The 20,453-nt window shown below is 44.7% G+C and overlaps 1 protein-coding gene across 1 annotated transcript in view; it reads left to right on the top strand.

Annotated features, from left to right (window-relative positions):
* MTREX (Mtr4 exosome RNA helicase) overlaps positions 1-20,453 on the top strand; it is a 311,801-nt gene that overhangs the window by 238,972 nt on the left and 52,376 nt on the right. Inside the window, exons 20-23 of the mRNA XM_033931296.1 lie at positions 5,979-6,089; positions 10,871-11,059; positions 17,308-17,471; positions 19,522-19,627. Coding sequence (XP_033787187.1) covers positions 5,979-6,089; positions 10,871-11,059; positions 17,308-17,471; positions 19,522-19,627 — 570 coding nt within the window. The remainder of the gene's footprint in view (positions 1-5,978; positions 6,090-10,870; positions 11,060-17,307; positions 17,472-19,521; positions 19,628-20,453) is intronic.

Here is a 20,453-nt window from a genome sequence, read left to right as displayed (position 1 = left end):
GCTGACATCAGGAAGACTTCAGGTCGGCTGTGTGCGGCAGGGCAGGTAGGAAGAAGGCAATGGCGTACGAAAGAGGGGGGAGAGGGCGGACCGCCCCGGAGAATGTGCACAGCTGGTCAGATCCCCCGATCGACCGACAACAGGCCCGGCCGACAAATCTCCCTGCCCTGTAGCCGCGAATCTAAATTACCTCTTACAGCAGCTTCACTACTCCAGCTGCTGTAAGAAGGTAATTTAGATTCGCGGCTACAGGACAGGGAGATTTGTCCGACCGGGCCTGTTCTGTTGTCGGTCGGGTGCAAAAGCGCCACAAAGGTGGAGGCAGGGAGGGAGGAAAGGTGGAGTGGAGAAGAAAAGACGCTTAAGGGGGGAGAAGGCCGCTGAAAGTACTGGGGAAGACAAAGGGGTGGAAAAGAACGCTGAAAGGACATGGGGTAAACGGGAGAAAGGGGGGGAAGGACCCTGAAAGCACTGGGGAAGACAAAGGGGTGGAGAATGCCACTGAAAGGACATAGGGAAGACAGAGGGGGGAGAAGGCCGCTGAAAGGACATGGGGAAGGCAGAGAGGGGAGAAGGATGCTGCCTGACAGGACATGGGAAAGATGGTGGGGGAGAAGGACACTGAAAGGAAATGGGGAAGAGGGAATGGGAGACGCTGGCAGGGAAGAAGACAGAGGTGCCAGACTATGGGGGGAGCGGAGGGAAAAAGATGGGTGCCAGACCAATTTGGGAGGGGGGAGAAAGGGAGAGGCACAGTAACAGAGCAAATGGAAGACACAGAGAGAAGAGAGGCAGTGGATGGAAGGAATTGAATGAGAACATGAAGAAAGCAGAAACCAGGCAATAAAGGTAGGAAAAAAATTATTTTTTTTTTTTTTTTTTTTGCTTAAGGATAAAGTAGTATATTAGTTGTGTTGATAAAAATTTATAAACATTAGAGGCTCTGGTAGAAACCCGTTTACAAAGTATGTATTCTTCCCAATTAATATTTCCAAATTAATAAAGTCTTTTTGCTTATTTTTAAATGGGTTTCTACCAGAGCCTTTAATTCAGTAGCATAATTAAATGAAATAACTATTTCTGTAGTTTATAGGGACAGGCGGGGACGTAGGGGATTCCTCGCGGGGACGGGTGGGGACGGAGGGGATTCCTCGCGGGGACGGGTGGGGACGGAGGGATTCCTCGCGGGGACGGGTGGGGACGGGTGGGAGTCCTCACGGGGACGGGTGGGGACGGGTGGGACTTTGGCGGGGACGGGTGGGGACGGGTGGGATTTCTGTCCCCGCGCAACTCTCTACTTTGCAGTCCCCAGTTATCACCAGCTCTAGCAAGATACATATTTCAAATTTGAAATATTCTAATCACAAAATATAAAATAAATTTATTTTTTTCTACCTTTTGTTGTCTCGTCATTTTATTCTTACATAGTAACATAGTAGATGATGGCAGATAAAGACCCGAATGGGTCAATCCAATCTGCCCAACCTGATTCAATTTAAATTTTTTCTTCTTAGCTATTTCTGGGCAAGAATCCAAAGCTCTGCCCGGTACTATTCTTGGGTTCCAACTGCCAAAATCTCCGTCAAAACCTACTCCAGCCCATCTACACCCTCCCAGCCATTGAAGCCCTCTCCAGTCCATTTTCCCCCAAACAGCCATATACAGACACAGACTGTGCAAGTCTGCTGAGTACTGGCCTTAGTTCAATATTTAATATTATTTTCTGATTCTAGATCCTCTGTATTCATCCCACGCTTCTTTGAACTCAGTCACCGTTTTCCTCTCCACCACCTCTCTTGGGAGCACATTCCAGGCATCCACCACCCTCTCCATAAAGTAGAATTTCCTAACATTGCCTTTGAATCTACCACCCCTCAACCTCAAATTATGTCCTCTGGTTTTACCATTTTCCTTTCTCTGGAAAAGATTTTGTACTACGTTAATACCCTGCAAGTATTTGAACGTATGACTCATATCTCCCCTGTCCCTCCTTTCCTCTAGGGTATACATATTCAGGGCTTCAGTCTCTCCTCATATGTCTTCTGGCGCAAGCCTCCTATCATTTTCGTCACCCTCTGGACCGCTTCAAGTCTTCTTACGTCCTTCGCCAGATATGGTCTCCAAAACTGAACACAATACTCCAAGTGGGGCCTCACCAATGACCTATACAGGGGCATCAACACCTTCTTCCTTCTACTGGCTACGCCTCTCTTTATACAGCCCAGCATCCTTCTGGCAGCAGCCACCGCCTTGTCTTCAAATAATATTGGTCTCAGCACTGGTCTCTTTTCTTTTGCCTTTTGTTATTTCTTTTTTCTCCATGCTCATCGTCCATTTTCTATCTTTATGTATGTATTGTTCACCATATTCAGCATCTCCCTCCTCTATGTCTCCTATACGTCCCTTTCTAGTATTTCCCCTGTACCCATCTCCCTGCCCTCATCATCTCACCATTCTATGATCCCCTCCCCTTGTGTACAAGGAGTGGGGAAAGAGAGAGAGAGATCCATGGTGCATCTCTCACACTCCCTCTACTGCCATATTCAACATTTTTTCCCTCTCTCATCTCCCGGATTATGTGCAGCATTTTTCACTATTGCCCACCAACCCAATGCCCAACATTTCTCCTTCTATCATCCCTCTCCAGCACCATGCCACACCTTTCCCTCTATCACTATGTCCAACATTCCTCCCCCTTGTATCCCCTTCAATCTGTCCCTCTGTTCCCTCTCCACCACCATATCCAACATTTCTCCCTCTCATCCTTCTCTTCCCCATGTGTCTCTACCTCACTCCTCTCTCTCTCTCTCTCTCTCTCTCTCTCTCTCTCTCTCTCTCTCTAACAATTTTCCTCTTTCTTTCTTTCCCTCTCACTTGCACACTCGTCCCCAACAATTTTCCCTTTCTATTCCCTCATGTCACCCCTTCCTGCCTTCCAACCTTTGTCCCAAATTCATGCCCCTCCCATGTCCCAACACGCTAATCCTCCCCCACTCTTTTCTCCCTTTCTCCCATGTTATCCCTTTTCTCCTTTACTTGTTCAGGGCTGTCCAGCTAGGCATGCCTGCTGAAGCCAGATCAGCACTGGCAGCTCCCCTCATGCTTGCAGCTGCCTTAGAGTCCAGCAGGCACCCTCCTTCCCTATCGCCCTTGAGTCCGGCAGGCCCCCACCCTCACACCAGGCCCCACTTCACTGAAGCCAACTGGAAGGCTTCCCTCTGATGTCTTCATGTGGCAAGGTAAAATTTGGGCTGGGGATTCCACGTCCAAAGCCACCCTCAGCAAACTTTTTTTTCAGGGGCAATATGGTATTTGAATAAGGATTGGATGATCTCATGGCTATTGTCTAGGTCCACTGTCCAAAATATGTTCTGGACAGCAGGCCTTGGGCTGCGAAAGGGCAAACCCATGGGTCCTTTTGAGGCTTACACCATTCGTGCCTCTTCGCCTCTGGATTTTCATCTTAGAGATCGTCCCAGGGCTCCACCTCTTGTCCAGGTGGGCTGCCCAAGAAATCCCAATAACACCAGGCTTCCACGACTTCCTGGATGCAAGCTGCAGGACTTCCTGGTGGCTTGGGAAGCTATTACAATCAGGGATGGCTACAAGTTGGAGTTCACTCATCCTCTCTCTTTATGGACTCCCCAATGGGCCAACCGGAAAGAGCCACCCATGTCTAGGCAACCCTAAACAGATTGTTCAATATTCAGGGAATCGAACGGGTACCAGACGCAAACTCAGGCTTCAGCAGATACTTCTTATACTTTGTCATTCCTGAGGCTCCGAGGATTGGTGGCCATCCTGGACCTCAAGTACGTCAACACAGCTCTCAAAGTGCCTGACAGAGGCATATCTACACATCCCTTCCTTCATTTTCATGTCCTGGAACAGCATTTTCAGTTCACGGCTCTGCCATTCAGTCATGCCACAGCCCAACAGACCTTCACCAAATTGATGGTAGTGGTAAGGGCCCACCTCCCCAAAATGGGTTGGCTTGTCCACTCTTACTTGGATGACTTGTCTGACTTGAGGGAGGAAGTGGAGAGAGCAGTCCAGGCCATTATGGCAACCCTTCAGAGTCAGGGCTGGATTGTCATCTTGAAAAAGAGCCAATTGCAGCCAGTTCAGTCGCTGGAGTACCAGAGTGTCGATTCAACATGGAGAAAGGTTGAGTGTTTCTTCCAGAGATACACAAACAGAAACTTTGGGGCCAAATTTCAGCTCTCCTGATGCAACATAGTCCATCGGCTTGGGACTATCTTCAAGTTCTGGGTTCAGTGGCTGCCACAATAGAAGTGGTGTCTTGAGCGAAAGCGCATATGCTTCCCCTACAACACTCCCTTCTGTCTCGCTGGTCCCTGCAGAGGGACTCTCTGCATGTTCTACTGCCCTGTGGTTTAAGAAAGGATTGGACAATTTCTTGCTGGAGAAGGGGATAGAGTGGTATAGATAGAGGATTACTTCACAGGTCCAGGACTTGTTGAGCCGCCGTGAGAGCGGACTGCTGGGCACAATGGACCTCAGGTCTGACCCAGCAGAGGCATTGCTTATGTTCTTATGACAGCTGCCCACTGTAGAATGGCCTGGTGGCTCCGTCCATAGTTGGCCTCAGGGATACCTCTTTGGATTGACTCTTGAACCACACTGACAATGGATGTGAGCCTCTTAGGGAGCATATTACGGACTGTCCAGTTCAGGGGCGGTTGTTTCTGTCTCAACGCCATTGGTCCAGCAACAGGCTGGAGCTCCAAGCCATCCGACTAGCACTGAAGCAGTTTCAGCCCTGGCTGACAAACAAAACGGTCAGAGTATTTTTGGACAACACCATGGCTGTGACTTACATAAACGGGCAAGGAGGCACCAGGAGTGTCAGGCTCCAGAAGGAGGCAAAGGCTCTCTTCCATTGGGTGGAAACTCATCTTCTAGCCATTTTGGCAGCCCATGTTACCGGAGTGCAAAACACGCAGGTGGACTTCCTCAGCAGACAAACTCTGGACCTGGGAGAGTGGTCTCTCTCTCCTCAGGCATTTCAGTCCATTGTCAACTGCTGAGGAGGGCCAATGTTCAACCTCGTGTTGTGGGCGAAGAACAAGAAAGCATACTAGCCTGGTACTAGCCTGGAAGTGCACAGTTCCTTATGGCTTATTGTTGTTAAAGGTTTATTTTGTTCCCTTCCTCTCCTTGGCCTGTCTGTGAGCATTGTGTTAATTTGTATGAGCAGATCAAGTTCCTATTGGGAGGGGTCTCCCTATTCTCCTTATCCTGTTTTCCTCTGTAGGGCTGTCACCGACTTTGAAACTAATTGACTATGGGCAGCTGAGAGCATGGAGTAGGAGGAGGCGCTGAAAACTATGATCAGTATCTCCTGCAATGGACTCGCGAGAGCAGATGGAAGACCCGTAGTTCAGCATACCATGCCTATCTACTGGAAATGATATTATCAAGGTAAAAATCTAGTCTCTTTTTACTGCAAAGGTATGATCTCTGGTTCTGGATATAATTGTGCAGTATATAAGGTTTAATATTTGTTGCAGCTGCTAAACCTACTATCTCAATCTTCCCAGCTTGCTTCAGAAATCTTTGGTAATATTTCAAACATTATCCTAATGTATGAAAAGGGTAGGTAAAAAAAGTGTTTTCTGGCCCGTTTTGTGTGATGCATAGGCGCCAGTGCTGTGTTTTGAGCACCCCCAATGTTGAACAGACTTCTTGACTATGTTCAGGGAGAGAGAATTTCTGTTGGGTTTAGCACCCCTAATAATTTTGAAAATTTGTCTCCTATGATGTGATGTAAAGTAGACTTGTCTCATTTTTTAGACAGTGATACTGCATGCTAATGTTCTAATCATGCACCTTTCAGTTCAGATGTATTTCTCTGATTCATGCCGTGTGTTCTTTTTAACTTCCCCAAACTATTTTTTCTAAGCCTTTAGAAGAAAATAGAATATTTTTAAAATTTTTACATTTGGGTTTTATAGGTTGTTCCTGTCATGTTACATCTTCTTAGTGCTATGAGCAGTGTGCGACTTTACATACCTAAAGACCTTCGGCCTCTGGATAATAGGCAAAGTGTGTTAAAATCAATACAGGTAAATATTATTTTATAGCACTTTTGATTTACACCAGGCTATATCTGAGTATTCACATGCGACCCAATTGTCTGGTTACCCAATCAAAGAAATTGATCAGATTTGTCTGACAAGATCGACCTCTAGTGAATCCATGTTGCCTCTGGTTCTATAATTCACCGGATTCCAGAAACTTCACCATTCTCTTTTTTAAAAGCATTGCCATGAATTTACTTACCACAGAAGTCAGACTTACTGGCCTGTAATTCCCTACTTCTTTCTTACTTCCACTTTTGTGTAGAGGGACCACATCAACCCTTCTCCAGTCTTCCGGTACCATTCCCGACTGTAGAGAAGCATTGAAAAGCTTAGTCAGCAGAGGCTCTAGAACTTCCCTAAGTTACTTCAACACCTTTGCATGTACACCATCCGACCCTATTGCTTTGTATATACCTTTTAGGGTCAGTCCATGTCAACTGTACAAGTGGTCCCCACCTTATGATCTTAAATTTTAATGTAACTTGGCATATAGGTACCTTAACTCATGGCACTAAGCTATGCAAAGTTTCAACCCCTAAAACTTGAAATTCATGTAGTAAGAGGTGCCTAAGTAGAGGCCTTAAAATTTCTGTGTGTGTCGTACAAATGGGCAAATTCAAGGGCCTCCTGTACTCAGAGTATTGCTAACAGCCTGAATTTAGTCTACTGGTGCAACTTTTTATACTTAATAAGCTTTTAGAGTTTTAAAAGTCTAGGTTGAGCGCTCTTCTGATGCCTCAATGCCAAAATTGGCCAAAAAATCAATTCGCTAATTTTTGGCTTCTTCTATGGGGAGCCATAGATTTGTAACAAATTTAAGTGGTGACTTCTTGATTAGTCTTCCTATGTTATCTAGAGCAGTGTTTCTCAACACACGGTATGTGACCGCTTGTTGAAGGTACGTGGCCTGGCCGCCACAGAGGATATTCCATGCCCATCCGTCAAAGCCGCAATCACCGCCAGGGATCCCTCTTTGCAGCCTGGCCCACCCGCTGAAGCCACTGCCTGGAGATCCCTGCCCACCCGTCCATTGAAGCTGATCCCTCCTTGCTTCTCACCCCACCCGCTGCCAGGTTTCCCTGCTCCTCCCCTCCCAAAGCTGATCCACAGGGCTTCCCTCCTACATCAGAGTTGACGTCAGAGGAAAGCCTTCAGGATCAGTAGGGGGGTTCCCAGTTACCTCCTCACTCATTCTGTCTTCAGCGGCTTGTTGAGGGGATGTGCAGCAGGCAGCGGTTCACACACTGCACATAGCTGACCCGGAAACCTCTCCGACATCAGGGATGAGTGAGAAGGAGCGCGTTGGAACATTGGAGGGGTATGAATCTTGGATAACAGCTGAAAGGCAGGAAGGGGGCACAAACTCGATACAGAAGGAAGGGGGGCATGAACATGGAACACAGAAGAGAGGGAGGAAGGGGGCACTAACTTGGGACAGGAGGAAGAAATAAAAAGGGAGAATTGAGATCATTGTGTGAGTGAGAGGGAAAGGAAGAAAGAGGAAAATTGGGCATAGAGAGAAAGAGAAGAGAGGTAGAGATGCATGGGGAGAGAAGGATGAGAGGAGAAATGTTGGATATGGTGGTACAGAGGGATAGATTGAAGGGAGTGACGGGGAGGAATGTTGAACATAGTGATGGAGGGAGAGATTGGCATAGTGATAGAAGGAGAAATGGGCATGGGGCTGGTGGGCAGTATTGAAAAATGCTGCACATGATCCGGGGGATTAGAGAGGGAGAAATGTTGGATGTGACAATAGAGGGGGTGGGAGAGCTGCCTGGATCTCTAAAGACAGATGGACAGTGTAAGAGAGAGAGGGAGATTTGTTGCCAATAGGGGTGAAAAAGAGAGGAAGAAAAGTTGGACTCATTGGAGGAATATAGAGAGATGTTGGTTGGGGAAGAAAAAGAGGTCTGGAGGAGAGGAAGCATGCAGGAGGCAGAAAGTGTTGGACTCATGGCAAGAGAGAGTGAGAGATGGATGGGGAGGGCAGAAAGGAGGGATGGAGAAATGTCACACTCAGGAGAAGTGGGAGAGGGCAGAGAGCAAAAAGTTGAACTCATGGAGGCAGAGAGAGAAATGTTGGTTTGGGGAGGAAATGAGGACTGGTTTGGAGAGGAAGCGTGCAGGAGGCAAAGAGAAAGATGTTGGACTGGTGGAAAGGAGGGAGAAATGTTGGATGTGGCAGTAGAGGGAGTGGGAGAGATGCACCCTGGATCTCCCTCTCTCTCTTTCCACACTCCCTTTGCAGTATGGGAGAGAATGAGAGGACAGTGAGAGAGAGAGAGAGGGAGATGTTGCCAATGGGGGTAAAGGAGTGAGGAAGAAAAGTTGGACTCAGGGAGGAACAGAGAGAAAGGTTGGTTGGGGAAGGGAATGGGGTCCGGAGAAGAGGAAGCGTGCAGCAGGCAGAAAAAAAAATAAATATTGGATGCATAGTCAGAAGGAAGTGCAACCAGAGTCATGAAATCACCAGACAACAAGGGTAGGAAAATTGATTTTATTTTCAATTTAGTGATCAAAATGTGTCAGTTTTGATAATTTATATCTGCTGTCTATATTTTGCACTATATTTTGTCTATTTTTCCATAGTTGTTACTGAGGTGACATTGTATATTTTTTGGACCCCAGTTCGTTTGCAAAAGTTATACAGTTCAAAGTCTAATAGATGCTGGCATTGTCATCTTGAAGTAGGGACACTGGATCATTTGTTGTTCTATTGTCCCTTGTTACTCAATTTTTGGACATCAATATGGGGACAAATTAATATGATACTGGATACATCGATTCCATTGTCCTACGATGTTGTCATCTGTGGGACATTGTTGAAAGCTAAACCTCTATTAGACAACTGTAAAAGCAGACTTATCATTAAGACTGGGATTGCTATGCAAATGATTACCAAGAATTGGAAAAACTGGGACAGGCTTAATTTTTCCTTTTGGTGGGAAACTTTGGGCTCCTTTTACAAAGCCGCACTAGGGCCTTAACGTGCAGAATAGCGCGCGCTAGCCGCTACCGTCTCCTTTTGAGCAGGTGGAAGATTTTTGGCTAGCGCACACTAATCCAGTGCATGCGCTAAAACGCTTAGCGCACCTTCGTAAAAGGAACCCTTTATATCTATGTTATAGATATGAAAAAATGAATTCAGAAATATTGGGTCATAATAAACTATTTAAAATAACATAGGATCCATTGATGAATTTTGTTAACTCTGATTAGTTGTATAATGCCTTTATTTCCTATTTGATTCGCACATCCAAGGAGGGTGGGAGGGAGGGGGGATATATTTTGTAGTATTTTTTGATTGAATGTAAGTGCTGATTATGATATTAATTGTATGTATGATTTAATGCACTTTGTTCTCAAATTGAAAATTAATAAAAGATTTAATAAAAAAAAAGTCATCTGCCTTGACCTCCAGGGGAAAAACAAATATAAATGATAATTAACATTTTCTCTATGTACAATGTGCTTTGTGGGGTGTTTTTTTTATTTTGTGGTTACCATTATGAGTTAATAAGATTATATTGTGTGTATATGAAAAATGAATGGAAGAAATTGCATTACAATTGGTACTATTATTATGGGGTTGTGGTAAGGGGCGGAGCTTGGGTGGGGGTACTCGGTTGATATTTGTTAGACTTAGGGGGGTACTTGGCTTGAAAAAATTGAGAAACACTGGTCTAACTCATCAGCGAAGCATGGGGGAGCAGTGGAAAAGTGCGCAAGGCATCGGGCCTTCAGAGGAGCGTAGTGGTGGGGCTCTTGTGGCAGCTGGCTACAATGTGGAGAAGAATAGCAGCTGCCGGGGGGGCTAACCGTCAAGAGTCTGGTAGATGGAGGCAGCCTGCAGCGGAACTTTGGGCGCTTTCAAATTGAACGGAAAGTGGCAGGAGGGTGAGGAGCCCTTCCAGGAGCAGGAAACCAGCAGCGAGGAAACCGAAAAAAGACCATTGCAGCAGAGCTCTGGTTTCAGCTGAGCCATTGGTCATCAGGCGCTATTCCTCTACAACTGGAGTCCATGTGGCTTTGGACCGCCAGCAGTGGACTGGTAATATGTCTTGCCTTCTCTCCTCCCTCCTCGACCTCCGGTGTGCAGCAGACAGATAGGAACCCAGCTGAGAGCTGCTGGTGGAAGTTTACAAGCATTGGGCAACCAATTTGGATGAGACTGAATGGGATTTGATTTGCTTTATAATTCCTTTCTTTTGTAGGATGGCCTAATTTTTGTTCTTTCTTTTGTTTGCTGCTTCTTAGTTGTACCTTGATGTAGTTTCTTTGTCTTTATCTAAAATACACTTCTTTTTTTTTTTTCTTTTTTTTTTCTTCATCTCTCTTTGGGAATCAATTTTTCTTAGATATGTAATGTAACTTGGATTGTAAACCGCTGAGGTCTGTAATATGGTGTGGGCGGTATAACAAATGATATTAAACATAACATAAACATAGCACTATGAACAAATTCCATGCATTTGGTTCAAGAAAAAATCCCTGTATTAACAATATATCTTTATTATTTAATAATTTGTTTTTTTTCAGGTACTTTAGCTAGATTGTGAGCCTTCGGGACAGTTAGGGAATTTTTTTTACTTTTACTTTTATTTTACTGTAACCCATTCTGGGCTCTTGGGAGGACGGGCTATAAAAATGAACAAATAAATAAATCAGTTAGTTTTAGTTAAGTTATTGATATGTATATGTAATTCATGTACATTCTTTTGGGACTTACTAATACATTCTTATTTGGTTTCCTAATTCAGGAGGTACAAAAACGGTTCCCTGATGGCATCCCATTACTGGATCCAATTGATGATATGGGTATCAAAGACCAGGGACTTAAAAAAGTCATCCAGAAAACAGAGGCTTTTGAGCATAGGATGTATTCACACCTACTTCACAACGATCCTCACCTGGAGACTGTCTATAAGCTTTGTGAGAAGAAAGCACAGGTAAATACCCATATTTTTGTTTCTTTTTTTTTTTTGCATTTCACTATAAGTAATTATGAAACATTGTGAATAAAAATTCCTACCCAAATGCTAGTGTGACAGTAGATCATGGGATTTGATAAAGCATGTAAAAAACAAAACAGTAAAGTATTGTAAATCAAGAATAAATGATATGGAAAATGAAGCTGACTTTGAAAAGGTGAATGGCAATGCTGAATGAAAAGCACAAGTAATAGTGGTGATAAGCTAGAATACTGCCCTGAAGAGTATTCCTTCAGTCTGAAAGTACAGAGAAAGGGTTGGGTTACTGCTGGGAAAAACTTTTGGAAGCATATATGCCAAATGTTATAATGCATTTATTTTGAAGTATGATTTTGTTATACTCGTGAATTATGTTGTAAGCCATCCTAAGCTCTTCTTTGGAATAGGGCAGTATAGGAAAATGAAAGGAGTGATGAAGCCAAGAGAGAGAGTCAAGAAAGGGCCCTAAGTTGAGCGTTACACAAGGAAATGAATATAGAATCCAAGTGGATAAATAGTGAGAAATGGACAAGTGCAGTTATCCTAGGTCAAGCAGGCAGCATATTCTCACATGTGGGTGATGTCATCTAAGGAAACCCAGTACGAACAATGCACTGCCATTTTAAAAGACTGAAAAGTCTCAAGACCGCCCATACTGCCCAACGACAGCTCGCAGAGCCATTAGTTCTCAGTTTTTCACAGAGCTGAGAAACTTTTTTTTTTTTTTTTTATAGTTTCTCCAAGTGTGTCAGACTTTGTGAGCACATCATAAACATCATCTGCCAGATAGGTCAGATCCACTTCCATTTACATAGATTACATAGAGTATGATGGCAGAAAAGGGCCAACGGCCCAACAAGTCTACCCACTCAAAGAACCCTCCCCTTAAAAGAACCCTCCCCCCTAAGCATTTCCCCGGAGTGAACCCACATGTTTATCCCATCGTCTCTTGAAGTCGAGCACGTTGCTGGCTTCGACTTCCTGACGTGGAAAACCATTCCAACGATCAACCACCCTTTTGGTGAAGAAGTACTTCCTGATGTCGCCATGAAGTCTCCCACCCTTGAGTTTGAGTGAATGCCCTCTTGTTGCCATGGGGCCTGTAAGGAAAAAGATATCTTCTTCCACCTCAGCACGGCCTGTAAGATATTTGAACGTCTCTATCATGTCTCCCCTCTCTCTGCGTTCCTCAAGAGAATATAATTGCAGCCTGATTATACGTTCTTCATATGGGAGAACCTTGAGTTCTGAGACCATCTTAGTGGCCATTCACTGAACTGATTCCTTTCTCTTCACATCCTTTCAATAATGTGGCCTCCAAAACTGAACACAGTACTCCAGAAGAGGTCTCACCATGGATCTGTACAACGGCATTATAACTTCAGGCTTTCGACTTACAAAATTTCTTCGGATGCAACCCAGCATTTGTTTAACCTTGGTTGAAGCTTTCTCCACTTGATTGATAGTATTCATATCATCACTAATGATTACACCCAGCTCCCGTTCTGCGACAGTTCTTGTTAAAGTTTCACCATTCAGAGTGTATGTTCTGCAGGGGTTACCGATACCAAGATGCATAACCTTACACTTTTTGGCATTAAAGCTCAGTTGCCAAGTATTTGACCATTTTTCCAGTAAAAGTAGGTCCTGTCTCATAGTGTCGGGCATGGTTGCGCTGTCCACTACATTGCATAGCTTCTCATCATCGGCAAATAAAGCAATTTTACCTCGAAGTCCTTGGGGCAGGTCTCGTACAAAGCTATTAAATAGCATCAGACCTAAGACTGAGCCCTGCGGCACTCCACTGGTCACCTCCGACGTTTCTGAGGGAGTACCATTTACCACCACCCTCTGAAGTCTACCACTGAGCCAGTCTTTAACCCACGCAGACAATGTTTCTTCTAGTCCCATTGTATTAATTTTGTTCAATAACCTAGGGTGTGGGACACTTTACTGAAGTCTAAATACACTATATCCAGGGACTCTCCCCTATCTAGTTGTTTCGTTACCCAATCAAAGAAGCTTATCAGGTTGGATTGACAAGACCTTCCCTTCGTAAATCCATGTTGGTGGGGATCCCTCGTCATCCAGAATCCTATCCAATCTGTTTTAAATCAACATCTCCATACGTTTACACACTATTGATGTGAGACTCACAGGTCTGTAATTTTCAGCCTCTGACCTGCATCCCTTTTTGTGGAGCGGAATGACATTAGCTGTTTTCCAGTCCAAGGGGACATTTCCCTTGTTTAGGGAAAGATTGAAAAGCGCAGCTAACGGCTCTGCCAGGACATCTCTCAATTCCCGAAGTACCCTGGGGTGTAGATTATCCGGTCCCATGGCTTTGTTCACTTTTAGCCTCGATAGCTCCTGGTAGATGCTGCTCACGGTAAATTTAATATCCCGGAACGGGTCCTCCGAGCACTCCCTTGTCTACAGCTGTGGTCCGGATCCCAGCGCCTCACAGCTAAAGACCGAGCAGAAGTAGCCATTGAGTAATTCGGCTTTATCTGAGTCCGAGTCGACATAGTTACCATCAGGTTTCTTGAGGCGCACAATCCCGTCTGGGAGTTGCCGTAAGCTAAAGAATTCTGATGGTCTTTTAAAGGCATGCCCTGGTGACAAAGAAGCCACAGATTGTGGCCTAAAGTCCAGGCAAAGTCACATCAAACATCTACTTCAGGGCATTTTTAATTTTCCTGTCCTAAAGATCCTTCAGGGCAATACCCACCTCCACAAAGAGAGTGGTCTTCTTAGTCACAGTCTTGACCAGAGCATCTACCCTGGGAAGCTGCAACCTCTCTTTCTCTTCCGGAACCAGAGGATTAAGGCAAGCCACAGCCTCTGCCCACTCTCAGACTGGAATCTGGCTAAAGCCACTTGGCTGAAATTAAGTCCTGGATATCAGGATGCATGGAGATTTTTTTTACTATAATTTTTATTAGAAAATTTTCAGATAAACAAAGTATGCTCATAGTATACCATATATCATCCATGAACATATTCAACACTTCCACCCATTCTTCTTCCCTGTCCCCCTCCCCCCTTCCCCTCCATCCTTCCCTCAACCCCTAACAATCCATAGAAACTCTCAACCATGTCACAGTGTTTTGCAAAAGTAAAAACAACATACTTATTCAGTCAATCAAGTTAAAAAATTACATATTTACATATTTTGGCTAAGCTAGATTGGTACTAGCATGGGTGTCGGAACGGAGGGGGGGGCCATCGCCTCCCCAAAAATTGCCCGGCATTAGGGGGGAGCAAACAGGGCAGCTACCCTATCTACCGCCGTAGTCTGCAAGCGACTTTGCCCATGCTCCGGGGCTCTTAACGCTGTGCTTGTCGGCTTCCCGACCCTGTTCCTCCAAAACCGGAAGTTAAGTCATGAGAGGGGAGGAGAAGAAGAGAAGCTGGCAAGCACAATGTTAGAGCTCCGGCGCATGAGTGAAATCGCTTGCTGGTTAGGACGGCATCGGCGGGAGATAGGGCAGGGAGGCATTCAACTCGCTGCTTGCTTTAGGCCTTCCTCGCTGCCAGGTCCTGCCTTTATGGAAACAGAAAGTAGATGAGACCCGGCAGCGAGGAAGGCCCGAAGCAAGCAGGAGCAGCGAGTTGTGAACGCTGCGCTTCTGACGGCTATGTGAGACCGCGATGGGAATAATGCTGCTGCAGCACCCTTTTGGGGAGAGAGGGAAAGAGAGAGAAGGAAGACCAGGGAAGGGGGTATAAGAGAAATGCTGCTGTTGCACCCAATTGGGGAGAGAGAGGGAAAGAGGGGGAAGGAAGACCAGGAAGAGGAGAGGAACGAGAGATACCAAGTCCATGGGAGAGAAGGAAAGGAAATGAGATACCAGACCATGGAGGGGGAGGGGGGATGCCAGTACATAGGAGGAAAGGAGACAGATGCCAGACCAGGGGAAAGGAAGGAAGGAGAGGAGAGAGATGCCAGGGCATGAGGGGAGGGAAGGGGAGCTAAGGAGACAAATGCCAAACTGGAAGGAAAGAAGGTGCCAGAGCATGCAGGGAGAGATAGGAGAGGAGAGAGATGCCATGGCATGGGGGAGGGGAGGAGAAAGAGATGTTAGACTATGGGGTGGAGTGGGAAGGAAGGAAAGGAGAAGAGAGAAATGCCAGAGCATAGGGGAGGGGGATGAAGCTGAAATGAATCATATACAAAGGAGAGAAGGGGCACAAGATATACAGTTTATTGAAGGGACATTGAAAGAGGAAGATGCTGTATGGAAGAGAGAGAGGGCTGACACTGGATGGAAAGGGCAGAGAGGATGGACAGTGGATGGAAAGGGCAGAGAGGATGGACAGTGGATGGAAGGGGCAGAGAGAGGGTGGACAGTAGATGGGGCAATGAGAGAGAGGGCAGATGTTGCATGGAAGGGAGAGAGGACAAATGCTGTATAGGAAGAGCAAAAAGAAGATGATTAAAGCAGAAACGACTAAAGGTAGAAATACATTTTTTTGTTGCGTTTTGTAGAATTAAGTAGTATTGTAACTGTATTGATAAAAATTTATAAATAGGAAATGGAAATAAGGCAATTTGGGGGGACTAAATTCCTTTCCTCAGGTCAGGACAGGATACCATAACAACAGTATACTGTACTGTCCTGAAGAACATTTTGGCCTCTGAAAGCTAATTGAAAAATGGATTAGTCCAATAAAATGTTATTTTCTTATTTCTCATTATTTGTTTTATTTCTATCTTTTAATTTGTAAAGTGGTGATTGTTTTGTATCAGTTTTTTTAAATTTACTACTACTATTACTATTTACATCTACTGTCTTCATATTTTGCACAGTATTAGGAGACATGTGTCACTGTTTCTATGGTGTTGCATTGTATGTAGAGTCTTGTATCTTAGGGTTTCATTTTTATATATTAGTACTTTTAGTTTGTGGTCCCATATTTGCTTAGGGTGTTCTGGTAGGAATGAATGTTTAGAAGCATAGTGTGCTTTGTGTAGTTTAATTTTATGGTTAACCATTTTTTGTTGTTAATAAGATTATATTATATGTATATATAAAAAATGAATGGAAAAAATTGTATTACATTTTCATTCGTGTGTGTGCGCGCGCAGGGAGGGGGTGGGCAGCGTCAGGCCCTATGGCATCGGTGTGGGGAGGCATTTCGGTTCGGTGGGAGGTTTGCGATGGCAGAATGAAGTTGGCATCCCTGCTGCCAAACTCACGCACGGGGAGAGGGGCGGGCAGCGTCAGGCCCGATTGCGACGGTGTTGGGTATCGGTGCAGGGTGGCGGCTTTTCAGTGTGGGGGACATTTTTTGGTTTGGGGAGGGCAGGCACTGTCAGGTTAAAATCACAGGCTCGCAATGCATTTTGCAGAATATATAAAAAAAGAAAAATTCCTTTTTTTATATATTCTGCTAAAAGCATTGAGAGCCCATGGTTTTAAAGGGCAGGAGTCGGCAAGGATAGAAGCAACTGGTCTTCAGCAGTTGCTTCATTTCTGATCGGCAAGCCCAATCAGTGTTCCAGAAATTGTTTAGTGAATTGCTGCCTTCCAAAATTTGCATGCCATTTCCCTCATTTGCATGCACGGATCGGGTGCAGATCGGATCAGGAGGAAGGTTAGTGAATCGGGTCGGGGAACAATCGGATCGCAAAGTGGCTAGAGACACGATCGGTGTCCTTAGTGAATCTAGCCCTAATTAGAGCGACTGGGCTCCAATAGAGAGTTAGGTGGGGCAATCGGGAGAGCCAACTAAACCCAGACAGACTCCCCCATTTAAAAGAAAAATGTCCGGGCACCTAGACAGCCCTCTAAAAAGAGGACATGTCTGGATTTTCCCAGACATCAGACAACCCTATGGAAGAGAAGCATGATAGCTGTCTTGGTGGTTGGAGAAGGAAATAAGACATAAAGGGAAAGATATCAAAACAGGCTATTAGTAACCACATCTCATTGCATGAAATGGGACCAGTGCTAAAATAACACACATGAACACTAACTCATGTTGATAACTACACCCCTTAACAAGCTAGTGCTTATATTCATCATTAACTGGATAGATTGACCTGGGGAAGCTCAGCTACAGTAAATCAAGCTGGTCATATTTTCACCTGCTATATTTAGGATAATTTTCTGCTAGAATATTTGCTTAAAGGTAATCAGCTAAAATTAGTCTATTGTCTTAACCACAAAGCAAATCTTTTTCACTGTTTACCTCTGTTTCAAAATGTCTTTGTTTCCTAGATTGCTGTGGACATTAGGTCAGCCAAACGAGAATTGAAGAAAGCCCGAACGGTCTTACAAATGGATGAGCTGAGGTGCCGTAAACGTGTCCTGAGAAGGATGGGCTTTGCTACCTCTTCGGATGTCATTGAGATGAAAGGGCGTGTGGCCTGTGAGATAAGCAGGTAATTAATGATCACTGAGAGCTTCCAAAAGCTAGGCAAATGTTCACTATAGATTCACAAGGAGCAGCACCTATGGCCCACAATATCTTCTTCTTTGGATCCTGCTGTACCTCCATAATGGTTATTAGCCCAGCAACAGTTACCAGGGGCCACAGAACTTGACATAGTTGAAAATCTCCTGGAGTCTTTGGGCCTGATTCTCTATAAGATGTTGATTTTGGCGGATGCCAGTCACATGTCAATTATGCATTGGCATCCTAAAGAGAATCGCGTCTACATCGCTGAATAGACATCTTAAATATGGGCCAGTGTCCCGCAAAATTCGCGGGGGAGCACTGTATTCAGAAATGGATGGGAAGCCAATGTAGCAACTTTAGGAAAAGGATAATGTAAGTATAGTAGCTCTTACAGAATATGAGTCATGCAGCTGCATTCTGAACAGAGTGAAGTGGAGAAAATGGCAGAACAAAAGACCTAAGAATAGCGAGTTGCAGTAATATAAGCGCAAAGTGATGAGGGCATGGGGGAGAGAAAGAAGGACATGCTGAATGGAAGGGGATAGAGGGTAGAGTAAGTAAAAGACTGGGGAATAAGAAGAAGGGAAATGAGAAGGGTGGTGTGAGACAAGAGATAGAGAGCTGCAGGTAGACAGTAAAAAGAGAGAAATTGAAGACTATAGAGTAAGAATGAATGAAGAGAGGGAGAAAAGTAAACTGAAGAACGCTGAGATGAATAAACCAATGTTAGCAATGGATGTAGTAGAGGAGATGAAGAAGACAGGAGGAGAGAGAAAAATGACAAATTATCACAAAACCCTGGTACGAGAGTTAAGAGAAGACGGAGGAAAGCAGAGACTGAGACCAACATGATTAGAAAAGTAGGAAAAAAGGATTGTATTTTTAATTTTGAAAAATGTACAAAACGCGCAACTGAAAGTCTGATGTATCATAGGGAATAGTGTGGGGGCAGTGCAAGAAAGGATAGGGTGCAGGTGCAGCTAGGGGTGGGCTGGAGTGGAACTGGGTGCGTGGCTGGGGATTGGCCAAGTGTCCTCTTTTTTTTGTCTTCACAAATATGGTAATCCTATCAAGATGCATATTTTGGAGGAAAGGTGGGAGAGGAGAAATATGATAGATACATGGCATAAATGGCGCATGAGGTGAATTTCATTTGAGAGGAAGCTCTGGAATGAGGGGGCATAGGATGAAGGTGAAAGAGGGTAGATTCAGAAGTAACCTCAGAAAATACATTTTCACGAAAAGAGTGGTGAATGCTTGGAACAGCCTCCTGGTGGAGGTGGTAGAGAGATGAAGAGTGTATCTGAATTAAAGACAGCTTGGGACAAGTACATTGGATCTCTAAGGGAGAGGAGGAGATAGTAGATGGCATAGTTGGGCAGCCTAAATAGGCCATATGATCTTTATCTGCCTTCATTTTTCTCTGTTTCCCTGTTGAATCATACCATCCTGGGCTTCACTTTTGCATTTCTTTTAAAGACAAAAAGAGAAAGTGAGGGTGTTTTAGAGCAGTGGTTCCCAACCCTGTCATGGAGGACCACCAGGCCAGTTGGGTGTTTGGGATAGTCCTAATGAATATACATGAGAGAGATTTGCATATAATGGAGGTGACAGGCATGCAAATCTGCCCCATGCATATTCATTAGGGATATCCCAAAAACTCGACTGGCCTGGTGGCCCTCCAGGACAGGATTGGGAACCACTGTATTAGAGCATGGAATACGCTGTATTTTTGCCTGTCCTCCTGACTTTAAACAAAGAGAAGTTTTAAGAACATAATTTTAATTTGGCTGAAATTACTGTCTTTCTCCTATACATTTTGAGATTTGTACTACTATGGTCATCATTTGATGGATAATGCTAATTTTTCAGTTTTATTATGAATTGTTTAGTTACACAAGTCACAAGTAAACAACATTGAGATGTTCACTTTATCTATACTGTGAATGTGATGCATGATTCTAGAGAATTCCCTCTGAAATAATGTTTGCAATCATCTCTATTTTGACTTTTTATCCTTTTCTGCTGTACAGTGCTGATGAGCTGTTGCTTACAGAGATGATGTTTAATGGACTGTTCAATGACCTCACTGCTGAACAAGCAACTGCTTTATTAAGCTGCTTTGTGTTCCAAGAAAATGTAAGTGACATTCCAAAACTCTAGTATATCATACATCAGTGGTTCCCAAACCTGTCCTGGGGGACCCCCAGCCAGTCAGGTTTTCAAGATATCCCTAATGAATATGCATGAGAGAGATTTGCATATAATGGAAGTGACAGGTATGAAAATCTCTCTCATGCATATTCATTAGGGATATCTTGAAAACCTGACTGGCTGGGGGTCCCCCAGGACAGGTTTGGGAACCACTGTCATACATACTTAAAAGGGAAGGAGTGAAGCTTCTGGATTTTAATTTTCTTGTCATTGGCAGAGCATAGTTTTGTTTTAAAACATTTGGGTAGAAATACATAAAACTCCTTATCCCAGGACAAGCAGGCAGGTATTCTCACTAGTGGGTGATGTCATCAGACAGAGCCCCGGTACGGACGTCTCACAAGCACGTGTTGCTTGTAGAAACTTAAAGTTTCTAGATGCCCGCACCGCGCATGCGCCGGTGCCTTCCCACCCAGAGGTCCGGGCGTGTCTCCTCAGTTCTTTTCTTTCCGCGGAGCTGAGAAGTTCAACTTCACCATGCGCTACCTGAATTCAGTTAAACTTGCCTTCCTTGTCCGCGTTTTCGCTTTCTTTTAATTACAGTTAACAGTACTTTTCTTTTTCAGTAAAAAAAAAAAAAAAAAAAGAAGATTATTTCCTCCGGCGGGTCGAACGGGCCGGCCACGTGGCTCAGGCCCACTGGCTTCGACCTCGCGGCGGAGATTTTCCGGCCTATGTCCCGGCCAATCACCGGGTTTAAAAAGTGCAGCAAGTGCCAACGCGCGATTTCACTCACGGACCCTCACCGGCG

This window comes from Geotrypetes seraphini, chromosome 1 (genome assembly GCF_902459505.1).
Source record: "Geotrypetes seraphini chromosome 1, aGeoSer1.1, whole genome shotgun sequence".
Classification (NCBI taxonomy): domain Eukaryota; kingdom Metazoa; phylum Chordata; class Amphibia; order Gymnophiona; family Dermophiidae; genus Geotrypetes; species Geotrypetes seraphini.
Note: the sequence above shows the minus strand (reverse complement) of the source record. Positions and strands in the feature narration are given on the sequence as shown.